We start from the raw sequence: 21186 nt of genomic DNA on the forward strand, positions 1-21186 counted from the left end.
AGCAACGACTTCACGACGCCCTGGGCGTCCGCGGAGCCAGGTTGCAAATCACTGGTCTAGGGCATCTTTTTAAGCTGTTGTAAGTAGTTACAGAACATTTTGAAGCAATCTATCCCATTGTTTTGGCCACAAATGGTGGAAAGTATTCAAAGCGCTTTTAAGAAGCTCTGCATTTTCCATTCAGTTGACGATGGAAAGCAGTTTAAATGCATCAGTATAAGACAATTTGAGACCTTTAAAAGATGGGTGCATATCATTTATCGATAAAAGAAAAATGATAGGTACCAGATGATTTCCCTGTGGAACACCGGACAAAGTTTCAAATGCAGTCAGCGCAAATTATATCAACATGGAGCAACTGTTGTATGAAATAATATCTAAGATGATACGCTCGAACAATGTTTTATTAGCACACAAATTAGCAATCCCAAATTAATTGCATCCTCGAAAAACGAAGGACTGCTTCCACCGATTTAAAAAAAAAATCCAGACTGCAGAGAGTTATCGAAGAGGTACTAACATGGAGTTCAAAGACTACTTGAACAACAGCTGTAGAATAATTACTCGGCGACTCTATCCGAACTTATCTTGTGACTGCCCCCCTACTTTTCTGAGAGGTTTGGTATTGACCCTCAATACCGATGCGCAGTTACAGCTTTGTATCCATAACTGTACTGTCCAGCGTTATACCGTAGCCATTTAGTCTGCTTTAAATCTGCTTTATAACAAATTCTGATGTAATGCTGATATAATGCTGGTATAGTGCTGATATAATGCCAGTAAAGCGAAATATTGTGCTATTACTGAACAGACCTTGACAGCCCGTTCTCTGCACTAGTAATGTCATTATATAGTACCAATGAAAAACTATCAAATTTGAAAAACTGTTATCGGCATTATTCATGCTGTTAGAAAGTGTTAGTAAGCTGTCATTATCCGCAACGTTTTCACAATGCTTGTTTTTCTTTTTCGGTATAATTAACAAAAAAGGAGGAAAATTAAAATGGTGTTTGGCACTCTAATTTATTCTCTTCTAGTAACGTGTGATCAATATTTTAACCGTTCACCTGTGCTACGCAAATTTCCTGTACTAAGTCTCGAACAGAGTAGCCTTGACCTTCGCGACGAGTGTTCGAATGCAATGAAATATTCCGAATAAAATTCTCAAAAGGAAATGAGAAACGAATATACTCACAGCGTTGCATGACCATTATATTTGCGTTATGTTAGCTCTACAATAGCACTAAATGCATTATATCAGCCGTATATGTGTACTGTAGTAACGACATTCAATTAGTAAGGGACTGGAAGATGTGTAGTATATTGTTCAATAGTAAGAGCCATAGTACTGAAAGAAGAGTAGGAGTGGAAGAAAGAAAGTTTAGAAAAGCGTGGAATAGGGCACATGCCGCTGATTCAGCTGATTTGCAGTTCAAATACCAAAATATCCTAACTCCTGCGGTAGAAGACAAAGGGTTAAGTCACCGAGAAGTTCGAAGCTTCCTCATATGACCTTATCCCACGCATTTCTAAACCGTTTTCCTTCAACTTCTTGCTCTTTCTTGAGTGCTATGGCTCTCAATATGGAAAAATATACTTCACACCTTCCAGTTTCTTGCTAATTAAATGCCGTTACAACAGTTAAACATTGATTCAATTGTCGTTAATATAAAGGGAAAAAGAACGTATAAATGTATATAGAACTAGCGTTAACGCTTCATTTCGGCTGTGCCTCTCTATGCAATACAATGCTAATATAGAGCTTGGTTGCATTGTAAGTGCTGAAATAGGGTTTTAGGCAATGTTAGTGCAAATGTATAGCCAATATTATTTCCCTGTTGTGGAGAGCTCGATACCAAGCTGATGGATTCAAGCAGAAAAATTGTCTAAAGTATGTTCTACTGGCACATTTAAATCGACAGCTTTGGGTCCAATGACAAAGACCACCCCATCATCTGCAAATTGCTTTCACGTATTTTTTTCTTAAAGAAAGGTTTAGACCTGCGGAAGGCCCATATAACTAACTGGTATAGCTGTTGAATCGCTGCTTCTCCGAGAGAACATTGATAGGAACCAAAACAGAGCCCCCTTGATATCCAAGAACATTGATGCCATCTGCTTTTTGCCAGCATAGACCATCTGTATTTCTATAAGATTTTATGGTCAACGCAAAATATTTATTTCGTGGACTTGTTGATTTTCTCGGTTTCATTTTCACCGAAAACAACAAGTCCACGAAAGAAATTAATATACATTTGTATTTCTGTTGAGAGCAACGCAAGGCAATCATTCGTCACTTTGCCCTTGCGGAAGCCAAATTGTGTATCTGACAGTAAACCATTTGCTCCTACCCAATTGTCGTTGCGAAACAAGATCATTTGCTCGAAAAACATCCGGATACAAGGTAGCATTGCAATCGGTCGATACGAGTTGTGGTCGGAGGCTGGTTTTCCATGTAGCTATATGGTGATGCCGATAAATCACCAAACGAAAAATGCATGTGTTTTTCAGACAACAAATTTAGCGGTTCAGCTTCTCAGAAATAATGATGATAGAAACTGAGTCAAAAGTTCTCCACTCCCTGACATCCACGAACACCGATACCGTTTACTCTTTGCTAGTATAGTCATTTTAATTTTGGTTGAGAGCAACGCAGAACAATCGTTCGTCTCTTTCCCTTTTGTGGAAACCAAAATATGTATCTGACAGAAAGCCGCTTTTGCGATGTAATTGTCAAGGCACAACGGAATGGTTTGGTCGGACAACTTCCGTCTCATAGGCCAATCTTCGTACCCAGTCTAAAATTATTCTAAGGGGTCAAGATTCGCTATGGAATGTACTTTGCTTTTTTATCAATCGACCGATACGAGTTGTGATCAGAGGCCGATTCACCTAGTTTTTGAATGGCATTGACAATCACTTGTCTCCAATTGTGTGGGACAATGTTACTTTCAAGAAGCCTGTAAAATTCATCAAGCCTTTTTTGTCTCGGATTTTTCAACATGTCGAATTTGAGCTTGGCTGGCCCTGCGGATTATTTGTTAATAAGCGAGCAAAGAGAACTCCGCCATCGGAAACGTTTCGTTCGCGGTGCGTGTTTTAATACAGCAAATAATTTTGTAGAAGATACAAATACCTTGAAAGAATGGCGGACAAAATTATCATGAAAAAATTAATTTTGAGTCTTCCATATAGAACAAAACATGATTACTATTAAAGCTGGGTATACAATGTCTTCAGCAATTTTGTTTGCGACAACATCAGCTACCACTTTACTAAAGACACAAAGTCTCTATCTAATTTTAGCTTAGAAAATCAATTTTATCACTTATAGGTGAATTAAGCACTGAGCCGTTTATTCATGAGGTAATTCTTCCATCCAGGCGAATGATATTAAAATCGAGGAAGTTGAGGTCTCTTTATGATATAGTAATCCTTCTTTGCAACGACGCCATTTACCTCTACGTTACGAGCTGGGACATATATGCGATATTCCGACGTAAATCGTTATGCATGTATGCTTCTCATAACGCAAATACGTCACATTTCAATAGTTTTATTGAAACTTTAAAAGAAAATTGATTATCGGAAAATACTGCTGCAATTTTATAGTAATATGTACAAAGATTAAATCCAGTCACCTCGCTCAGCTAGGCTGCTAAAATCGCTCTGCTTGTTAACAGTGCAGTGTACCAATCGTTTCTACTTATAGTATGCAGTTTAATTAACCAGTTAAAAAATCTTCGGCTTCATACAGTGTCCGTCTATTTTAAACGCGGCTCTATTCGCCCTAGTGTTCGCTAGTGTACCATTTATTAAAGGTGGAAATGCAGCTTATACCTACGGAAGTCGTCATCATCCAATTCCGTAGTGCCGTACTGATAACGTTTAATACTTTGGCCATTGCGGTAAGCTTTGCTAAGGAAAACAATTTACAACACGTCGGATAGCATGACAATTTTAGAATCAAGATACCCGATTATATGGACGATGATTAGATTGATGGGCGTCTGCACGATCCCTCTCCGCGTATCTGATCGCAACTACCATGTCGGGATACGTTAAGCTTGACACTTGGAGATTTTTTTTCTAATGTCGAAGCATATTCCTTCTTACTTGAACTTTCAATGCGAAATAGACGGCCAAATCTCAGATCTGGAATCTATTCACATATGACGCTACGTATCTGTTTTCTAACACACTACGGAAAACCATGTATCTCGTAAATGAAACCATGTCAACCACAAGCCAATCCAACCCAAAGCCCTTATAAACATCAAGAAAATCACAAACAACCGTAGGTGCTGCTCAGACACCTAGGAAAGCCGTAACAACCGATTTCCGACCTTTGCAATACGCCTACTACCTCCAAATAAACAACCAGTACCACCAACGATAAAGTAAATGACAAAAAACGCGGATATGCGATCGTGACTTGCAGGTCCAACAAACAATCCATGACCGTTAATCGCGAAAACCTATTCAACAGCAATAGCGAGGACAGTATCGAAAGCGAACAAAATGACCCTCAAGCAACAGCAGACGATGCAAGATCCCCAACAAAAAAGAAGATTTTTACACAAAGTAATAGAACGCACAGTAGAAGATGAAGAATGGCGTAAATGCTTGAACCACGAGCTGTACCAAGTATACAAACACGCTGATATTGGAAGGCTGATAAACACGTGCTACATGGGCTGAACATGTAGCCCGAATGCCGGAAGAGAGACCAGCTAATGTTTTGCTCAAAAGAGAACCTGGGTGAGGTCGTCGAATTCGAGGCAGACACGGCACGTTGACTGGAGGCCCAAGATCCAGTAATCTTGAAACCTAATATACATTCAGTCGTGATTCGCAGTACCCGGATTGTTTGGCGACGATAATGATGATGGTCGGTCGCATGATTCAGCTGGTTGCAGTTGAGACAGTTCATATAAATAAGCGCATGAATAGACGAAAACATTCCCATCGTGACGTGGCTAAGTAGAACTGAGCGAAGGTTACGAGAAACGACTTCAACTTGGCGTAGCGTGTTTTGCGGCAGAGTACAGTTGCTTGCGAGTCCAGTATTATAACTGGCTGAAACAAGGAGATCTTGAAATGACCTACTCCATCCATCAGTAGTTCCTCGAGACAACTGTCTGCAATAACGCCATTTATCTCTACCTCACGAACTGGGACATACACGCGATAATCCGGAGTAAAGCGAGCATCACTAACAATCGCATTTGATTGTTTTAAATCACTAAACACAACTAATAATCGACTAGGCCGTATCGTGCAAATATCGGCCACGACAGAGCGTTTTTCGTTTATTTAGGCCGCAAACAATAATATACGGGTTATTCCATTTCAGATTTTCAACCAAAATTTTAATTCCTTCCAAAAAAATTTCTTGCTTTCTTTAGCTAATAATAATTAAGACACATTTCTTGTTTTGGCTGAATATTATATATTTTTTCAAGTTATGAGTTTTTGATCCTATGAAGTTTTTAAAATTCAACATTTCTCCATCACTGATAACTCGGTAGGTATTCGATGTATGACAAACAGTATCAAATAAAAAAGTTGCGTTTTCGCATGAGCTTACCGTAAAAATTCACGAATTTTTTTTGTTATGTGAAATATATTCTATCATTATGATTAAATTGAATTTTCAAAAATTTTACCAAATTTTTGTTGTTTATTTTTCTTTAAATATTAAGGGTCATGTTAAAAACATTGTAAAATTGTTGGAGCGGATCTCAAAATTCTTTTCGAAATATTACAAGTAGAACATTAAAACAAGGCTATTTCACGCTAAACGCCCTTTAATAGACCAGTTATAATTGAAATTTCTCGTAAAATACTTCGAGATCCATTCTGAAACTTTTACGCAGTCTTATTAATAAAATTACAAATGCCCTACATTAAAAAAAATAATTTGCTTCTTACATTTGTAGAATGCATAACGTAAATAGCAAAAGGGACTATTAAAACATTTTTTAGGGAGCTCATGCGAAAATTCAACTTCTATTATTTAATTTTTTCCGTACATCGAATGGTTTCCGAAACTTGAATAAATTGAAAAAATATAACATATTCAGCCAAAACAAAAAATACGTGCCTATAATTTTTAGCCAAAAATGCAAGAAAAATTTTTGGAAGATATTAAAATTGTGGTTGTAAATCTGACCTGGAATGACCTATATATATTAAACGAAATAAAAAAAAATACTATATTTATAATCAAGTCTTCATTATATATAAAAAAAAAATTAAGACATGGAAACTCTTTTTTGAACCACGCACAAAGCTTCATTATGGTTTTGACCGTATATATGGTAAAATTAAACATTAAGCTCGCGTTTCGCACTCACGTTCAAGAGCTCACACGATTATATAATCGTATTTATATTAGCAATGTTTCATATAAGGTAGCCAATGCGTTATGCAAGCGCCCACGGTGACATACAAACGCTCTATTCTTTCGCGATCAACCACACACACCAACGCATGCGATCTCGCAAACATGAAAATGCCCCGTCGATTAAGATAACGTTTCGGCTTTTACAAATTTATAAACGTGGTCTTAAACGTGAACATACAAACGCTCGTTCCCACGCGATTATGCAGGTCTGAAACGTACACTCATTATCACAATCAGAATCATGGTCTTGTGTCAATTAGCTTAAATAGTGTTTTAGTGATTGACATAGTGAGTGATTCTGGTCCCCTGACGCTCTTCCGAGGAACAAGCTCTACAGTTCCAGTTGGACCATCCTCAAATAGAATAGACATACATTGCACGCATTCCGTCGGTCATTTCAAATCGTCCTCAATGCTAGTTCAATGTGCAAATCCATGTCTGTCTATTCCACTCCGTATCTTAGCCAATCCATTCCAAATAAGAAATAAGTTGTTTCCATCAGTAAATCATGGAATATCGTTCTCCTCGACCATAATAAAACCATAAAATCACCACAAAGTACCACTAAAGATCGTAAAACTAGCATGTAGATAATTTGAAAATACCATATTTTTCCATGAAATTGGTAATTAAACCAGTTACAATAATCAGTTTGCCCTTAATTTATCATAAAATTTCTAAAAATGCATTAAAAATACCATAAATGTTTTATAAAATGATGTTCCTTGTACAAGCAGACGCCATATACACCACCTTCTCTAAAAACTTCGACTAGATCAACTATCAGATAACAGTTTCGAAGCTAGATAAACTTGGATTTGGTGGCTCCTTTTTGAATTGGATTCATCAATTTCTGTTTGGCCATCCAATGGTTGTAGAATTTGAAGACAGCACAAACTTCTCTATTTGCTGTCCGCTTCCTCGGGGCAGTCATCTGCGACCTTTCTTATTTTTACTCTACTTCAATGACTTGAATCTGTCTGTAAAATTTATGAAAAAATACCGCAATATAGCAAAAAATTCACTCAACAACAATTACCATGACATCTCTATAAAATTTCCACAAAAATGTCAAATACATAAGTTAATTAAGAATCTGTAACAATACTACAAAAATTCCTTGGAAATTTGAAATAAATAGAGCGGCCAGGTCTTAATTTCGACTGAGCAATCTTATATGGATTGAAACTTTGACTTTGACGTTTCGACGCAGGACCAGTCTTCGTTCCTTGTTAACTGGCTATTCTAAACAAGAAACGTATGAGTAAATTTTATCCCTGAGGATGATGCGCACCCTGCATCGAAACGTCGGAGTAAAAGGAACATGATTCGTTTTTGATCTATATAAGACTGCTTAGCTGAAATTAAGCCCTGTTTGAGTATGTTACAGTCGAATTCTTGAATCACTAAGATTGAATAGAATTTCTGCATCAGTGGTGAATGACCACATAGTTAGGCTTCTGGTGAGAATGATGCAGCTTTGCCAGTTAAAAAGAATTGAAACGGATGAATATGAATGGTAAGATAAAATATATAAATTCGATGAAAAACTGCACAAATCTCCAGTTTAGTTTCTTTGTTACGATGAATTGAATTTTCCTCAGAGCAGCACTCTGGAACCACATTTTTTCTTGTTAATCGTGAACGATCATCTTAATTGAGTTGACAATTTTAGATTCAGTCGAAACAGAAAGAAATCAATGGTTAATCCAAGCACAAATAAGACAAATCCATTCCCGAATAACTCAATTTGCCAAAGGCAAAGCCTGCTAGAATGGGTGGAACCAATTCAGTAAATTTGAACTAATTCTTCACTTTTATTTCCTTCAACCCACAATTACTTGAGATCGTTTGCTCCGAGCGTAAGTGAGTGAGTGAGTGAGTGACTGAGCAATCCACCGAACGGAAGAAGAATAACCAAACAACTTTCAATAATCGTTTCTTTGTCAGCTTAATCTCGAGTACGTACCTGTGCACCAAGTGGCAACAGGCAGCAACCACGGAGAGATTAATATTTCCCAAAATCCGTTAAATTTCAATTTTCCATACATAATTTCAAGCCATTTAACCGTCAATTTTGCTTCCATAAACTGACCGCATCCCATCATTGGTATGGGGCATAGTGGCATCTTCCTCGGATCAAGTTTTGTTCTCCGCGCTCTCCAGTAAAGGGAAGAGCAGCTCATTCATAAGAAAAGAAAAATGACCAACCAACCAACCATCAGCAATCCGATTAACTCACGCGCCGCTTCGGATCATCTTCTCGATGAACTCCTTTGTCTTTCTACTGTTGTTGTTAGCGTTTTTGTTGTTATTCGACTCTGCAACTCAATCCCCTCAGGGCGGAAGCAAACGGCGAACCTCTCGGGAGGAGTGATGCTGTTGTATGAACCTATCTACACTGCCGGTTGAAAGTTCGATGATTGTCCTTCCAAAAGATCCAAATTAATATTTTGAGCTTCGATTCGAAGTTGGCTCTTCGATGGCCAAAATCAAACGAATTGATCGAAGTAGCCATTGGTTTTTCGATTATTTGACAGTTCTGAACCTGAAACAGATCACAAACATTCAACTGGCAGTTTGCAGTGTGTTGCTGAGTGGAAAAATAATACTCTTGTTCGGAGGCGAAGAAACATGAGCGATAATAAACCGAGATGCGATGTGAGATGAGATCCGAAACCTGCCGCCGCCGTCGTCATCGTTCGGCTAGGAACCTTTCACGAAGAAGAGGCTGGAGGCAGCAGCGGCGGGACTTCGTTAATAACTGAAAAAAAGTAGATGATGCTGTGGATGTGTTGCGCGCGACCAGCGCAGGGAAGAAACGATCATCTTCCTTAAGAAGTTGTTCTACTCCACTAAGTACCTACCGCTGGCTTGTCCCCTCTCCTGGACACCATACCCATGAATACCCGATGGCAGTGGTAGGAAAATGAGAACGCGATATCCACCAGCGAACTGGAGGGCCTTGAGACGCGGAGATCACTTCCGGACTGCGTACTGCCTCCAGAAAATCGTATTATGATTTACAAGATTTTAATTTTTATTGCCCATTTCACGGCAGCGCTAAATCGACCGACCGGGTCCGGGAACGGTGATGAGATGAGATGTGCTGCGGATTGTACGAACGTGCGAAACATAACCTCTTATTGGAATGGGCCCCCAGTAAGCGCCGAAGTGGCCGCCTTGTCTCCCGGGGCACAGTTTGACTTGCGGAAACTGAAACATTGAAAAATGGGCCATGAAATTCGATACTCTGGCGCACGCCTGGACCCGGTAGTAATTCTGTTTCAGAGGTTTCATCACCCACCCGCGGGGGTGCGGGTGCCACTAGAGTGGTTCCCGTGCTCGCCACAATTACTAAATTAACGCTACCTTTTTGACGCAAGACTAATTGTTGTTTGTATTTGCGGTTAACTAACATATTGATTTTTGTTTTCTTCTTATAGATGTGCCGACGCAGATGCCACCGCTGACCCCCGGAACGAACAAAAAGCTGACCGAGGTGCTGTACGCGTCCTTTGCCTCCTGGGAGAAGGTAGTGCAATCGTACAAAATCACCAAAGGTAAGTGACGTTTTTTTTTATTTCTTGTTAGGAGCGGTTTAAAACAGTGTCTATTCCGGAATCGATGGCTAAAGTAGAAACGTGGTGTTGGATCAACTATTTCAAAGATGGCATTAAGATGGTCGGGTTCGTCCAAATATTACAAATATAAAATTTTCAAGCATTTCCGGAATACCGCATTTAGGAATGCTCATTAAATATCTAGAACCTATGGAATCTTGTATATTGGACAATTACTGAACACTGCCTTCATTACTTACAACAGCTTACAAGACAGGCATGACTAATACGCGTGAAATGCCTCGTGCGTGCATTCTTGAAATAGAGCTATTGACACTTGTCTCATATTGAAGCTCACAACTCGTAATATCTTTGCTGTCACAGTGACACTGACCACTGGAACAATAAACAGGAAATTTATATATTGTTCTGCATATCTGTCATCGCCTTCTGATGATTTCAAGAGCATTGTATGATATTGTAGCAGAAATGGGCTTCCGCTCATTATGTCCACTGATGCAAATGCTAATCACACCATTTGGAGCAGCTCAGATACCAATCTGAGATGCGCTGAACTGATGGAATACATAAAAAGTACAAATCTACCTATTCCGAATGTAGGCAACCAATCAAATTTTGCGAATTTTAGTAGAGAGATGGTGTTAGAAATAACGATTTGCTCTGAACTGGCTCTATACAATCATAAATACATACATATATTTCGATCATCTTGAAGGCATTCTACATGTGGTGACGTATCGTAATATTAAATCTACAAACTGGGACCTGCTCATTGAAAATTTGACCACAATTATTTTCCAACAATTCAACCTGACAATTTACACGGCGTCGTTGAACCGACAAACTCGTTCAAAGTAGCATCCTACGAAGAAGCATGTCCTCTTCGTACTATTAAAACCTGGTTGCCGACGGCTTGTTGAGGAAAGCCAATCAGCTTGAGTGTCCGACCTACAGGATCGCTAACGATTACCAAATATTTAATAATAAACTTTGCATCGGAACAATCTTTGACTTAAATGCAACAAGTATTAAGACCGGTCGGTCGACCCAAATTGTCCTTCTGTTCCCGCGGTGGAACAATTTTGGAAAGTGTAACTCCTTAAACTTTCGAAAGTCACCTTTATACAGCACAATCATATCCAACATTGTGTATCGATAACGTTCAATAGTTTAACTGGCGAAACTTTATTGTGCACAAAAATCCGTAATATGTCTTACAACTGCACTTTCTGTCAACATGTACTTCTCATAAGTTAATTACAAGAATAATTCCGAAATGTGGAGTCGAAACTAGGTTTGTTCATGAGAATGCGTGACATTCCTGTCTATCGGAAGCAACAATACCAACGGGAGGTTTTTTTTTAGATCTTAGACTACGTTATGCACATATGAAGGCCAGATCTCCATGTGCCAATTTTGAACGGAGGACTACTGTAAAAAAAACCAGTGCGGTAAGGAGCTTTAGGCTTTCTCGCAGGCGATTTAAACTAGGGTTGATGTACCAATAGTAGTATACTTAAGGAAAAGTTTTGTTAAAAAAAATCGATTAATAGATCTATGGGCGATGTTAGTAGGTTAAACGGAAGCTTTCAATCCCTACTTCATAGAAAAAACAGAAAGTTGTTTATTAACTAATTTATGTATTCAAAACTGCTTGTACTACTATAGGAGCACATGTACAAATAGTGGTGCAATCGATAATTTCGGCTCCTATTGTTGCAGTTTCGACTTGTCCTAAAAAACTGGTAATAAACTTTCATCTAGTGCATACGCAAGAAAACCTTCAAAAATATTCGTGATATTATGTAGATGTTGCAATACAATAATATGTGATCGGTCAAACAATATTGTCGCGGGGTACTTAATGTTGCAACCAGTAGCAACATTTTAGTCGCTTTACATGATTTGTTGTGAAATTACAAGTTGTGGCGCTAGTGTGTGTATGAATTTATAATAAATTATTGGACATGTTTTATCTGATGATCCTGATTTTCTACAAAATTCGCGGCCTCAGAGATGTTTTGTAGAAGAGCAAGACCGTGCAGAAATTATCTGTTTGATTAGGAACTCGCTGCTTGACACTAGTGTAGATTAGACTGCTCAGAAAAAAAAACTTTGCAAACCCAATCGGCCCACCCCTGAGTCGATTCGTAGTCCCATCAGGGGTGTTTGAACAAAATCGGACAAGTTTAGTTACCAGACAAAAACGCGTTCGAAGATTGTATGGGATTTTTCGTTAATATATATGGAGACACCCGACTTGCTCGCATTTTCACCACTAGGTGGCAGTTCATGACTGCAAGTGAAAACAAGAAAGGTAATTTTATTGCCTCCAACTTTCTCGAAAACAGAAAATTAACCAAACTTTTTTGGGAGGAGTTATTCTCTCGGCATGATACTGTAGCTTGATGTGGTCCAGGAGCTTTTCCATCAAAGCAGTATTACAGTGATGAAATTATTTTCTTTTTAGTTAGGCTACATTGAGATCAAATTTAGTACTTAACTTGACGACATTTATTATTTATTGGTCGAAATAATGTACAATGTGGGTTTAGGGCCAAGTTCTCTCCGGAGGCACCCTGGGCTTGGCGACGAGCCCTGACTTGGACTGTACCATGTCAGGGCTCCCGAAAATGACAATATACCAGATGATCTTTGTCAGCCCTCCACGATATTCACGCACATCTACACCCGCACTCTCCAAAGCGCGATAGTAGTACGTGGACGTTTTAGCACTTATAAATTTACTAACACGATCTCAAGTCCGGAAGTCTCTACTCTCGATCCTGGCAGCCCAAACTCATGCCTTTAGTTGGACCAATAGAAAAAAACTAGACAACACGTTTCATGGCGACATGAGCGGGAACTCCAGTGAAATGGGAGAACTCTTGTAGCATTTGAACCATATGCTAAAAATAAAGTATATTCACAGTCCGTGCACGATCGTTCAAGAACACGTGAACATGCGAATAGCCACACGCTTACAAAAAATAATGTATACACGTCAAAATAGAAACAACGACAAAACGTCAACATATAAACGCTCGAGTCCTTCGTTATCATCCACGCACATCTACGGCCACGATCTCGCAAACGGGATAACACTCCGGTGATTATGTGAACGGTTTAGCACTTATCAATTCACAAACGTGGTCTCAAGAGAGAACCTCCAAATGCCTGTGTTCGCACGATCATGAATCGGTTACGTCCAGAAGTCCCTATCCTCGGCCCTAATAGCATAGGTCCAATGCATATAGGTGGATCAATAAAAAAAATATGCTTATATCTACTAAACAACACGTTCCATGGCGACATAAAAATCGAATGTATACACGCGAAGACACGTTAACATACAAATGCTTGGGTCCTTCGCGATCATTCACGCAACCTACACCCGCATTCTCGCAGACATGCTAACATCCCGGTAATAATATGAACGTTTCAGCATTTATAAACATTCAAACGCAGTCTCAAATCTATAATATCCCGCGTTAGCACGATTATGAATCAGCCACAACATGAAAAAAAGCTTTCTTGGCAGAAGTTATTAAACTTTCAATGAAACGATGGCTTAATCAGTTTTGTATGGGTCTTAATACCACATGGTAGTGAATTAGTAGTCGATTCCCGGTGTAATCTTTGACTCCAATCTCACATTTGCTGAACATTACAATACAATAATAAATAAAGCTAATGGTATGCTGGGAAATATTAAACGCTTCACATATAATTTTAAAGACTCGTACACAATTAAATCACTATACAATGCATACGTCATACCAATTCTGGAACATAGTGAAATTAAATGGTAGAAAACCTGTGTAAAATGTTACAATTCTGGGATATTGCAGCATAGTATGGTGTCCATACACCATCCTCCAGAAATAATTTCTCTTATATGCATTTCGTAAGCCCAATTAGACCGCATTCCCTTTTCCATCATATGAGACACGCTGCATACTCATTCACATACAAACACTTAAAGAACGCCGCGAATTTGCAATGAGTTATCTTATTAACGACATTATTTTTCAACTCGTACAATCTGCATCATTACTTTCGTACGTAAAATTGTAGCCGCCGAATAGTCATTTAAGATCTTGTAAATTGTTTTTAGGAGCCCCTCATAAAACAAATTATGTAACGAACGGCCCGGTAAATCAAATGTTGCGCTAATATAACCAAAATTCTAAAAAAAAATGACCTTACCATGTCCAGAACTAAATTTAAAATTATCTTTAAACCGTAAAAATAATGAATAGCATGCAAATAATTATTTTTTGTAGTCTATATATGTTTAATGAAATACATAAATAAAATAAAATCAGGTCTGTTTGTCAGAAAATGAAACGAATGTGACCTGAAATTTTTGGAATCACTGGACCATTCATTTATATCAAGTGCATAGGAATTAGGGTTTGCAGTACCGACTCTTTTTGGCGAGAACCGGTACTACGGCACTGAAGCCCTCAGTACCGGTAGTACCGGTAAAGTACCGGTTCTCGAATATTTTTTTTTAAATCGAAAAAAGCTTCAAACTGAAATTGAATGCTCAAACTGATGACCTTATTCTCAGATGATTGATTTGTGCTGATCAAAAAACATGTTTATTGTTTTTAATTGCTTCGAAATGGCAAGACTCATTTCAAAGAAGATATTTTTCGTATAGGGCACCTTCTTTTATTTCGAAATCTAGGTCACTTTGAAATCAATAACTGCTAAGTGGTGCAACTTTCGTCGACTTGAACAGATGGTAAATGTATGAAACCCTATTAACAACAGTAAATCAAAGCGATAATGGCAGTAAATCCGAGCAGGTTAATCGCATTTCCTTTCTTGCTTTTCTGAAAATCGGTTTCGACCTTAATGTCGTTTGCCTACTATTCTCTAATGCCTATCAAGGCTCCTTGATTTCCTGTAAACTATGGAGTTTTGCTGAATTTTCCGATTACCAATAGTTACAAATCGCCCCATTTGAAGCAGTTCACCAAGTCTAAAACTTTTAGCTACTAAATCGCTGTTCGTTCTTTTATAGATAAAGGTTTAAGAGCAAACCAAATACGGATATGACTTAGACCATAGTCTTATTACGCGCCACTCAGTGAATAATGGAAACCAATCAGAATGTCGCTAATAAAACTTTAACTTCTAGAATTATTATGATGATGGCCCCACCTCATCCCCACACAAAGGTGTCATCTCAACGATTTATCTAGAAGGCAAATTAATATAATTAAACGTTATCTTGCAGACCGATATTTTGAAACAGATCCCCTGCAGAGTTAACATATTTGTCATAAAAAATGTATAGTACCGAAAATACCGGTACCGGCCTTCGTTCAGTACCGGTATTACGGTACCAAAAATGGGTCGGTATTCCCGGGATTTTCGGTACCGGTATTACCGGTACCACAACCCTAATAGGAATGAGTTGAAAATGTAGCAAAATAGATCTGAAATCATTTTCATTTCTTAAGTTGATTGTAAAGCTAATGCTGACGGAGTTACGAGTTAAACTAAGCACTATTCGTAGGTAATTTTCCTTGTTTATAAAGTGATCTGTCTCATTTGATTGAAAACGTTTAAAACACAATATTACACATATACACTGGCGTCGCCTGGTAACATCGCACCGAACTAATATAAATATCTTCCACATGGTCATTTCTTTTAGAACAACTTTGCTGAAGAAACGAACTAGGAGTAGGACGTTAGGAAAACGAGATAAAACAGATTGAAATGCTCATCTTCACATAAACACTAGCGCCACCTAACGATAAAATTCTGATCCATACCATTAATCTATCAAACCTGAAAGGGGAAACAACTTTGTTGGGGAGAGTCGCTTTGCAGATAGGTTAGAGCTCAAGATATATCATCCTGAATTTACCCGATATTTAGTATGGACACTGAAGCGGTTCCAAATCGTTGATATCTAGTACACATTAACCCATTCACCGCGCCATATATTCGAAAAAAACATTTTTTCTCATCATGTTTACGATAACGACATTACAGTCAATCGAACTGTGACGGTTTATACATAAAAAAAGAATATCAACACACGTGCGGAAATGTTTTAAAACGTGACCGTTCTGTGATCGGACTGCACATTACGAGAAACCATGCAAAGAAACCGTTATGAACAATTAAAAACGGTGCCAGGTATCTCCAAATCAACAGCCAGCACTATTAGCGAGAAAGCTACTACCATATTCGTAAATACATTCATACATAAGATTTTTAGAAGATGAATAGCGCGAGATTCGAGATAATCTCAACAAACTTTGAAAATATAGAACGTCATCAAACATGTTGACAAGAAGTTGAAACAGAATCTGGTTGCCGAAAACTGTGCATGTACGTATAAATACGAGTAAGCTGACTAAGTGCATGGTCGATGAAATTTTAAAGCGTAACGTGAAAGTGGATTTTGGACAAATCACGAGTCAAAAATATCACTAAACCATAAATTTGGTCAAAAGTTGATGATTAAGCAAGGCATCTGCAGTGGAAGCAAAATTTCCATTTTCATCACAGGAGTGACGGAAGCACTACCCGTGCAATTCTGGCGTGACTTGGCTGCAATTTCAGCCAGGGTGTTAAAGAATGCATAATATTAATATTTATTTTTAAATTTTATTTGTCCATATTTTCGTTTTATCGTGTAAATTAAAGAAATATGGCAAAACTCTTCATTTGATTTACAGGAAAAATTACCGATTACGTAGGGAGTATTTCTGTGTGTGGAATAAAGCCAAATATTTGCCCGAAGACATGACGAATATTGAACAAACGACCGATTTTGTGCGGCCATAGTCTAAACGGAGCTGTTTCACTAAAAATATACGTTCGCGAAAAAACCTTTGAAATATTCCTGTCTAGAGAATAAACGGAAGTCGGTTTTGATGCAAGTTCTGCCCTCCATTACTATACAAGTCTATTTGTGGAGTAACCCCGTGTAAAGTTTTCGATGACAATTCGGTTTGTTGTCTTATGCACCTTGTAAACATGAGTCCAGAATGTTGATTAAACTGACAGGTACAATTTTTGTTTTATCGTTTTGGAATCTTCCAAAACATCATTCAGTTTTCAGTGAGTCGGTCATATACCATTTTAAGCCCCTCACGAAGCAAAATTCTGGATACGAGCCTGAAGGCACTAATCCTCGACTACATACGAGGAACGCACCATTTGAGCCCATATATTCAAATTCCTGATTCCTAGTGATACTTGTCCCTGAATTATCGAAGATTATAATCAGTTAACGATATGTTACATTTCGAAAATTAACATTTGCGGACTCATCATTCGCTTGTGAATTTCAAGAAAGCGTACGATTCAGTGGAACGAACCGAACTCAGGTAGTAGTCCTTCAACATGGCTTTCCGATCAAACTGTTTTGTACGGTATCGAATGGATCAAATACAATTGTCATAGCTGTTAAAGGTGCGAAGGATGACATTGGTGTAAAGTACAAACAAAAACTGTCCCTAGTGGTGGCCTTGTGGTTTGAAAATAATATAAAGCCTACAAAGTAGATTCCCAGTTGTACTACCTAGTGAATATACTATCAAACAATCCCCATTCAACATCTTGATAGCTTCTAACTAAACCTCAACACCTCAGCATTCACGTTTTTTTTTCACGGTACAACCTTTGCAAAGTATCTTCTCCGTGTGGGAACGAATAGGAACAAATGCCCAGCAAAAAGTCACTGATGTGAGCAGCGTGATATGGGTTAAAGTTCCTCCTCCTCCACCGCTCGATCAAGCTTCTTTTTCGAAGGAAAAAACGCATCTTTCGCTTCTGGGTACCCATCTAACCTTAAAACAATACGAAACACTGAAGAATAAAAAAAAACTGTTTAAGGTTTGCCTGTTTGTCGAAGGTCTACGCGGGTACGCGATTTCAGATAGATTCCGATTCTTGAATGTGGCTCAGACCTTCTCGCTCCTCCGATGGAAACATCGTCGACGGTTGGTTGGTTGGTTGGGTTGCTGGGTCTCCTAATCACCACGTTGCGATCAATTCCGGCTGTGGCTATGCAAAGCAGGCTGTGGTAATGTTAATTACTTTGCATTTCAAACGTGTGCTGCTCTTTGCCTTTATTCGATGGGAAGAGTTTAGCAAACGATTATGACGCAAACTGTTGTGGGACGGAGCCGGTCCGACCTTGCCCCAAAAGTCAGCGATGCGCGTCAACAAAAATTCACCATCCCATCAGAAGCAAGCAGCTTTCAATGTCAAGATAATTGATTTCTATTGTTCTCCTGCAATTCCTGCACTCGCAGCCAGCCGTTTGCAAGGTGAATCATGCATCTTCACTTAGTAGGCGACGACGACGACGACGACGCTGATGGTTGTCAGCGCGTAAAAGACTGAGAAACAGAGATGCCACTTTGTAATTATTAAGTTTTTTACGAGCCTTTGTGTTTAGCGTGTGTACACAGAAAAGATTTCATGAATTGTTCTGTCTCTCTGCTTTTTGTTTTCAGATCCACGACAATGGACACCCGAACATGTGATCATCTGGCTCAACTGGTCGATCAAAGAGTTCTCGCTCGAAAGCGTCAACAAGGAGCCGTTCCTGAAAATGAGTGGTCGCGACATTGTTGGCCTGGGGAGGGAGGGTTTCCTGGCGATCGCACCACCCTTCACCGGTGACATCCTGTGGGAGCATCTGGAGATTCTGCAGAAAGGTAGGTTTTAAGAATGTTAGGTTTACGTTTCTCATCAATATGAACCACTCCCTAGTTTGAAATTTACATCGAATGCCAACTCTCACAATCGAATAGCAATTAAATCAAGACAGTAACGACAACCACCAATTATCCAATTTCAATCGATTCGTCCCCTCTCATATCACTACTCATCAACTTTACACAGAACGGCCGACAATCAAAAATCTGACCCGCTTCGATTGAACTGTAACAGTACATCACATTTGACGGTTAAGCAACAAGTCGAAACAATCCGCGCGCCACAAACTCAATTGACCCCGACCGAGAAGGGGCGACCAGGCTGCTAACGCACATAAATTGCATTAACCGACGTCGTCGTACGCCCAGTTGTACCAGTACCACCAGTACCCATCCATGTCACTCGCGACGATTCAACCATATCAAAATCAAACAGCTAAACTCCATCCAATGAGCCTTAAACTCAAACAGAAACAAACAAACGGGAATTACGGGGTGACATGACCCTTCACTGATTTGATTATTTATTTTCATTGTCCCTAGTTACTGCCGTGTTTGTGTGTGTGTGCGTGTTTTCACTAGAAGGCGGCCGTGTCTATCCATCGCATCGCATCGCCGCCTTTGATGGAACGTATCAAACTATAGCATCTTCTGGCGGTTGTGTGACAGCTTCTTCGATGGAACAATGGTTGCCAGAGTCACAGATTTCTATTTTATGGATTTCGAAAAATCTATATCTCAACAAATTTATGTCAATCATCACAGGTGAATAGTAGTGTTGTTTATTTTAGAACACAGATCTTAAAGCGGGTAACACTGAAATTAGGTTCCCGACCAACAATCGCCAGTCAGTCTAATGTTTCGATACATATTCCCACCGCGCGGAGTTCTGATGAAGCGCTGGACGAAAGAGGGTTTTTAGATCTTTATTTCTTGTAATTGAATAATAAAGGCATTTTTATTAGATTCGAAACGATCGTGGGCTGGGATTTGGGCGTTTGGAGGGGGCAGGCTGACATCTGGCGCAACTCTTTTCTGAAAGGGCATTGCTAGGGGAAATTTCCCCTTGTCTGTTTGATAGGCTTTGGTTTTTTCCCTGAGAAGTTGTGTCCGTTAAACAAATAAACTGAATGATGTGGTGTGGGATTTTCACAAATGTTATATTTGCTTAGTTAAGATTGGATTATAAATTTAATTGTTATGAAAAATTAGAATGCAAGACGATAAAATTTTCTATTTTACAAAAGAATCTTACAAAACTGTATGGATGCATTGATTTTTTTTATTGACAAACCACAATACAATTTTGAATTCCTGAATATTTGGAATCATTTCGAATGAGTTTGTAAATAGCTGTTAAATCGAAAACGAAAGATTACGAGCATACACTTGGTCACGGATAATGTTATCTGGTCAGGCCCGTAGCCAGGATTTTGTTTCGGGAGGGGCTTAAAAAAATTTGCATAAAGCTTTTAATTCTGACAAATTGATATAGTCACTAGAAACTAAATTAAATTTTGAAAAGTTCATAATGAAATCAATTCCAAATCAAAGACAATCCTAAAAATATGTTGTCACAAGAAAGGTTATAGTACTTACTCTCGTTACAACAAAGTATATTCTAGAGTTCACAGTATTTATGCGCTAACCGAATATGACAATGCTTGACGGTACTGGAAAACACTAGGTGTTCCAAGCTACACCTTTAAAAGGCGTAGAAGATGCTAAACCGAAATGAGTAGAAAAATATCCATAAAATGTTCGAACGAAGAGAATGTCGAAATTCGTACAAAATCTTCTGATTTAGCAAGCGATTTGTAGATGCGCAGAGACGGTTCAACTTCTATTTTCTTTGTCTGGTGTTCTGCGAGTATTACCAGTTCCAAGGCATCATGCTAACACAATTTTTTGATATATTCTATTTAAATGAAACTATTTTCAAGACTAGCCTTGGTCGGGTAGATTAGAACCCCAGTTAGGAAGGATTTTTGGTAATCAATAGGATCAAAATATAAATTTAAATGATTAAATCAACTGAAGGAAACTGCCCACATTTTAATTGATTAAAGAAAATTGTCTACAAATCGAATGAAAACACTGATTACTAATATCTTCTAATTTTCCTTCAAATCGCCAGTCGCCGTGCATGTGTCGTTCACCGTGCAGTTTCAAAATCACGAAATTTAAAGAACTAGCTCCCTAAATCCATCGGAGAGATCCAGATCCCAAATCCTTTCGTTTCATCGTTTTATTGAAACATTCCAACTAAAGTTGAATCAAAATTTTAAATACACCGTAAGTTGATCATATAACGTGCACTGGTGCCAAACAAATGTCCTCAACTACTTATTCTCGTTTTGTTGGTAATAGTTTTATATTATTTCTAAATTGTGACGTATTTAGATAGGTATTTTTACGGTGACTATGAGGGCGGTTTTCATTTTGATGAAAAAACAGGATTTGAAGTCACGTCAAATCCACCTAAACGCAC

At 38.6% G+C, this 21186-nt stretch overlaps 1 protein-coding gene across 5 annotated transcripts in view; it reads left to right on the forward strand.

Moving 5' to 3' along the window:
* The window catches only part of LOC131676870 (ETS-like protein pointed), a 353859-nt gene that overhangs the window by 230104 nt on the left and 102569 nt on the right, over positions 1-21186 (forward strand). For all 5 annotated transcript variants that reach the window (XM_058956245.1, XM_058956246.1, XM_058956247.1 and 2 more), the window contains 2 exons: positions 9856-9972; positions 18492-18695. In XM_058956245.1, coding sequence (XP_058812228.1) covers positions 9856-9972; positions 18492-18695 — 321 coding nt within the window. The remainder of the gene's footprint in view (positions 1-9855; positions 9973-18491; positions 18696-21186) is intronic.

The sequence above is a fragment of the Topomyia yanbarensis genome, chromosome 1, assembly GCF_030247195.1.
Source record: "Topomyia yanbarensis strain Yona2022 chromosome 1, ASM3024719v1, whole genome shotgun sequence".
NCBI lineage: Eukaryota > Metazoa > Arthropoda > Insecta > Diptera > Culicidae > Topomyia > Topomyia yanbarensis.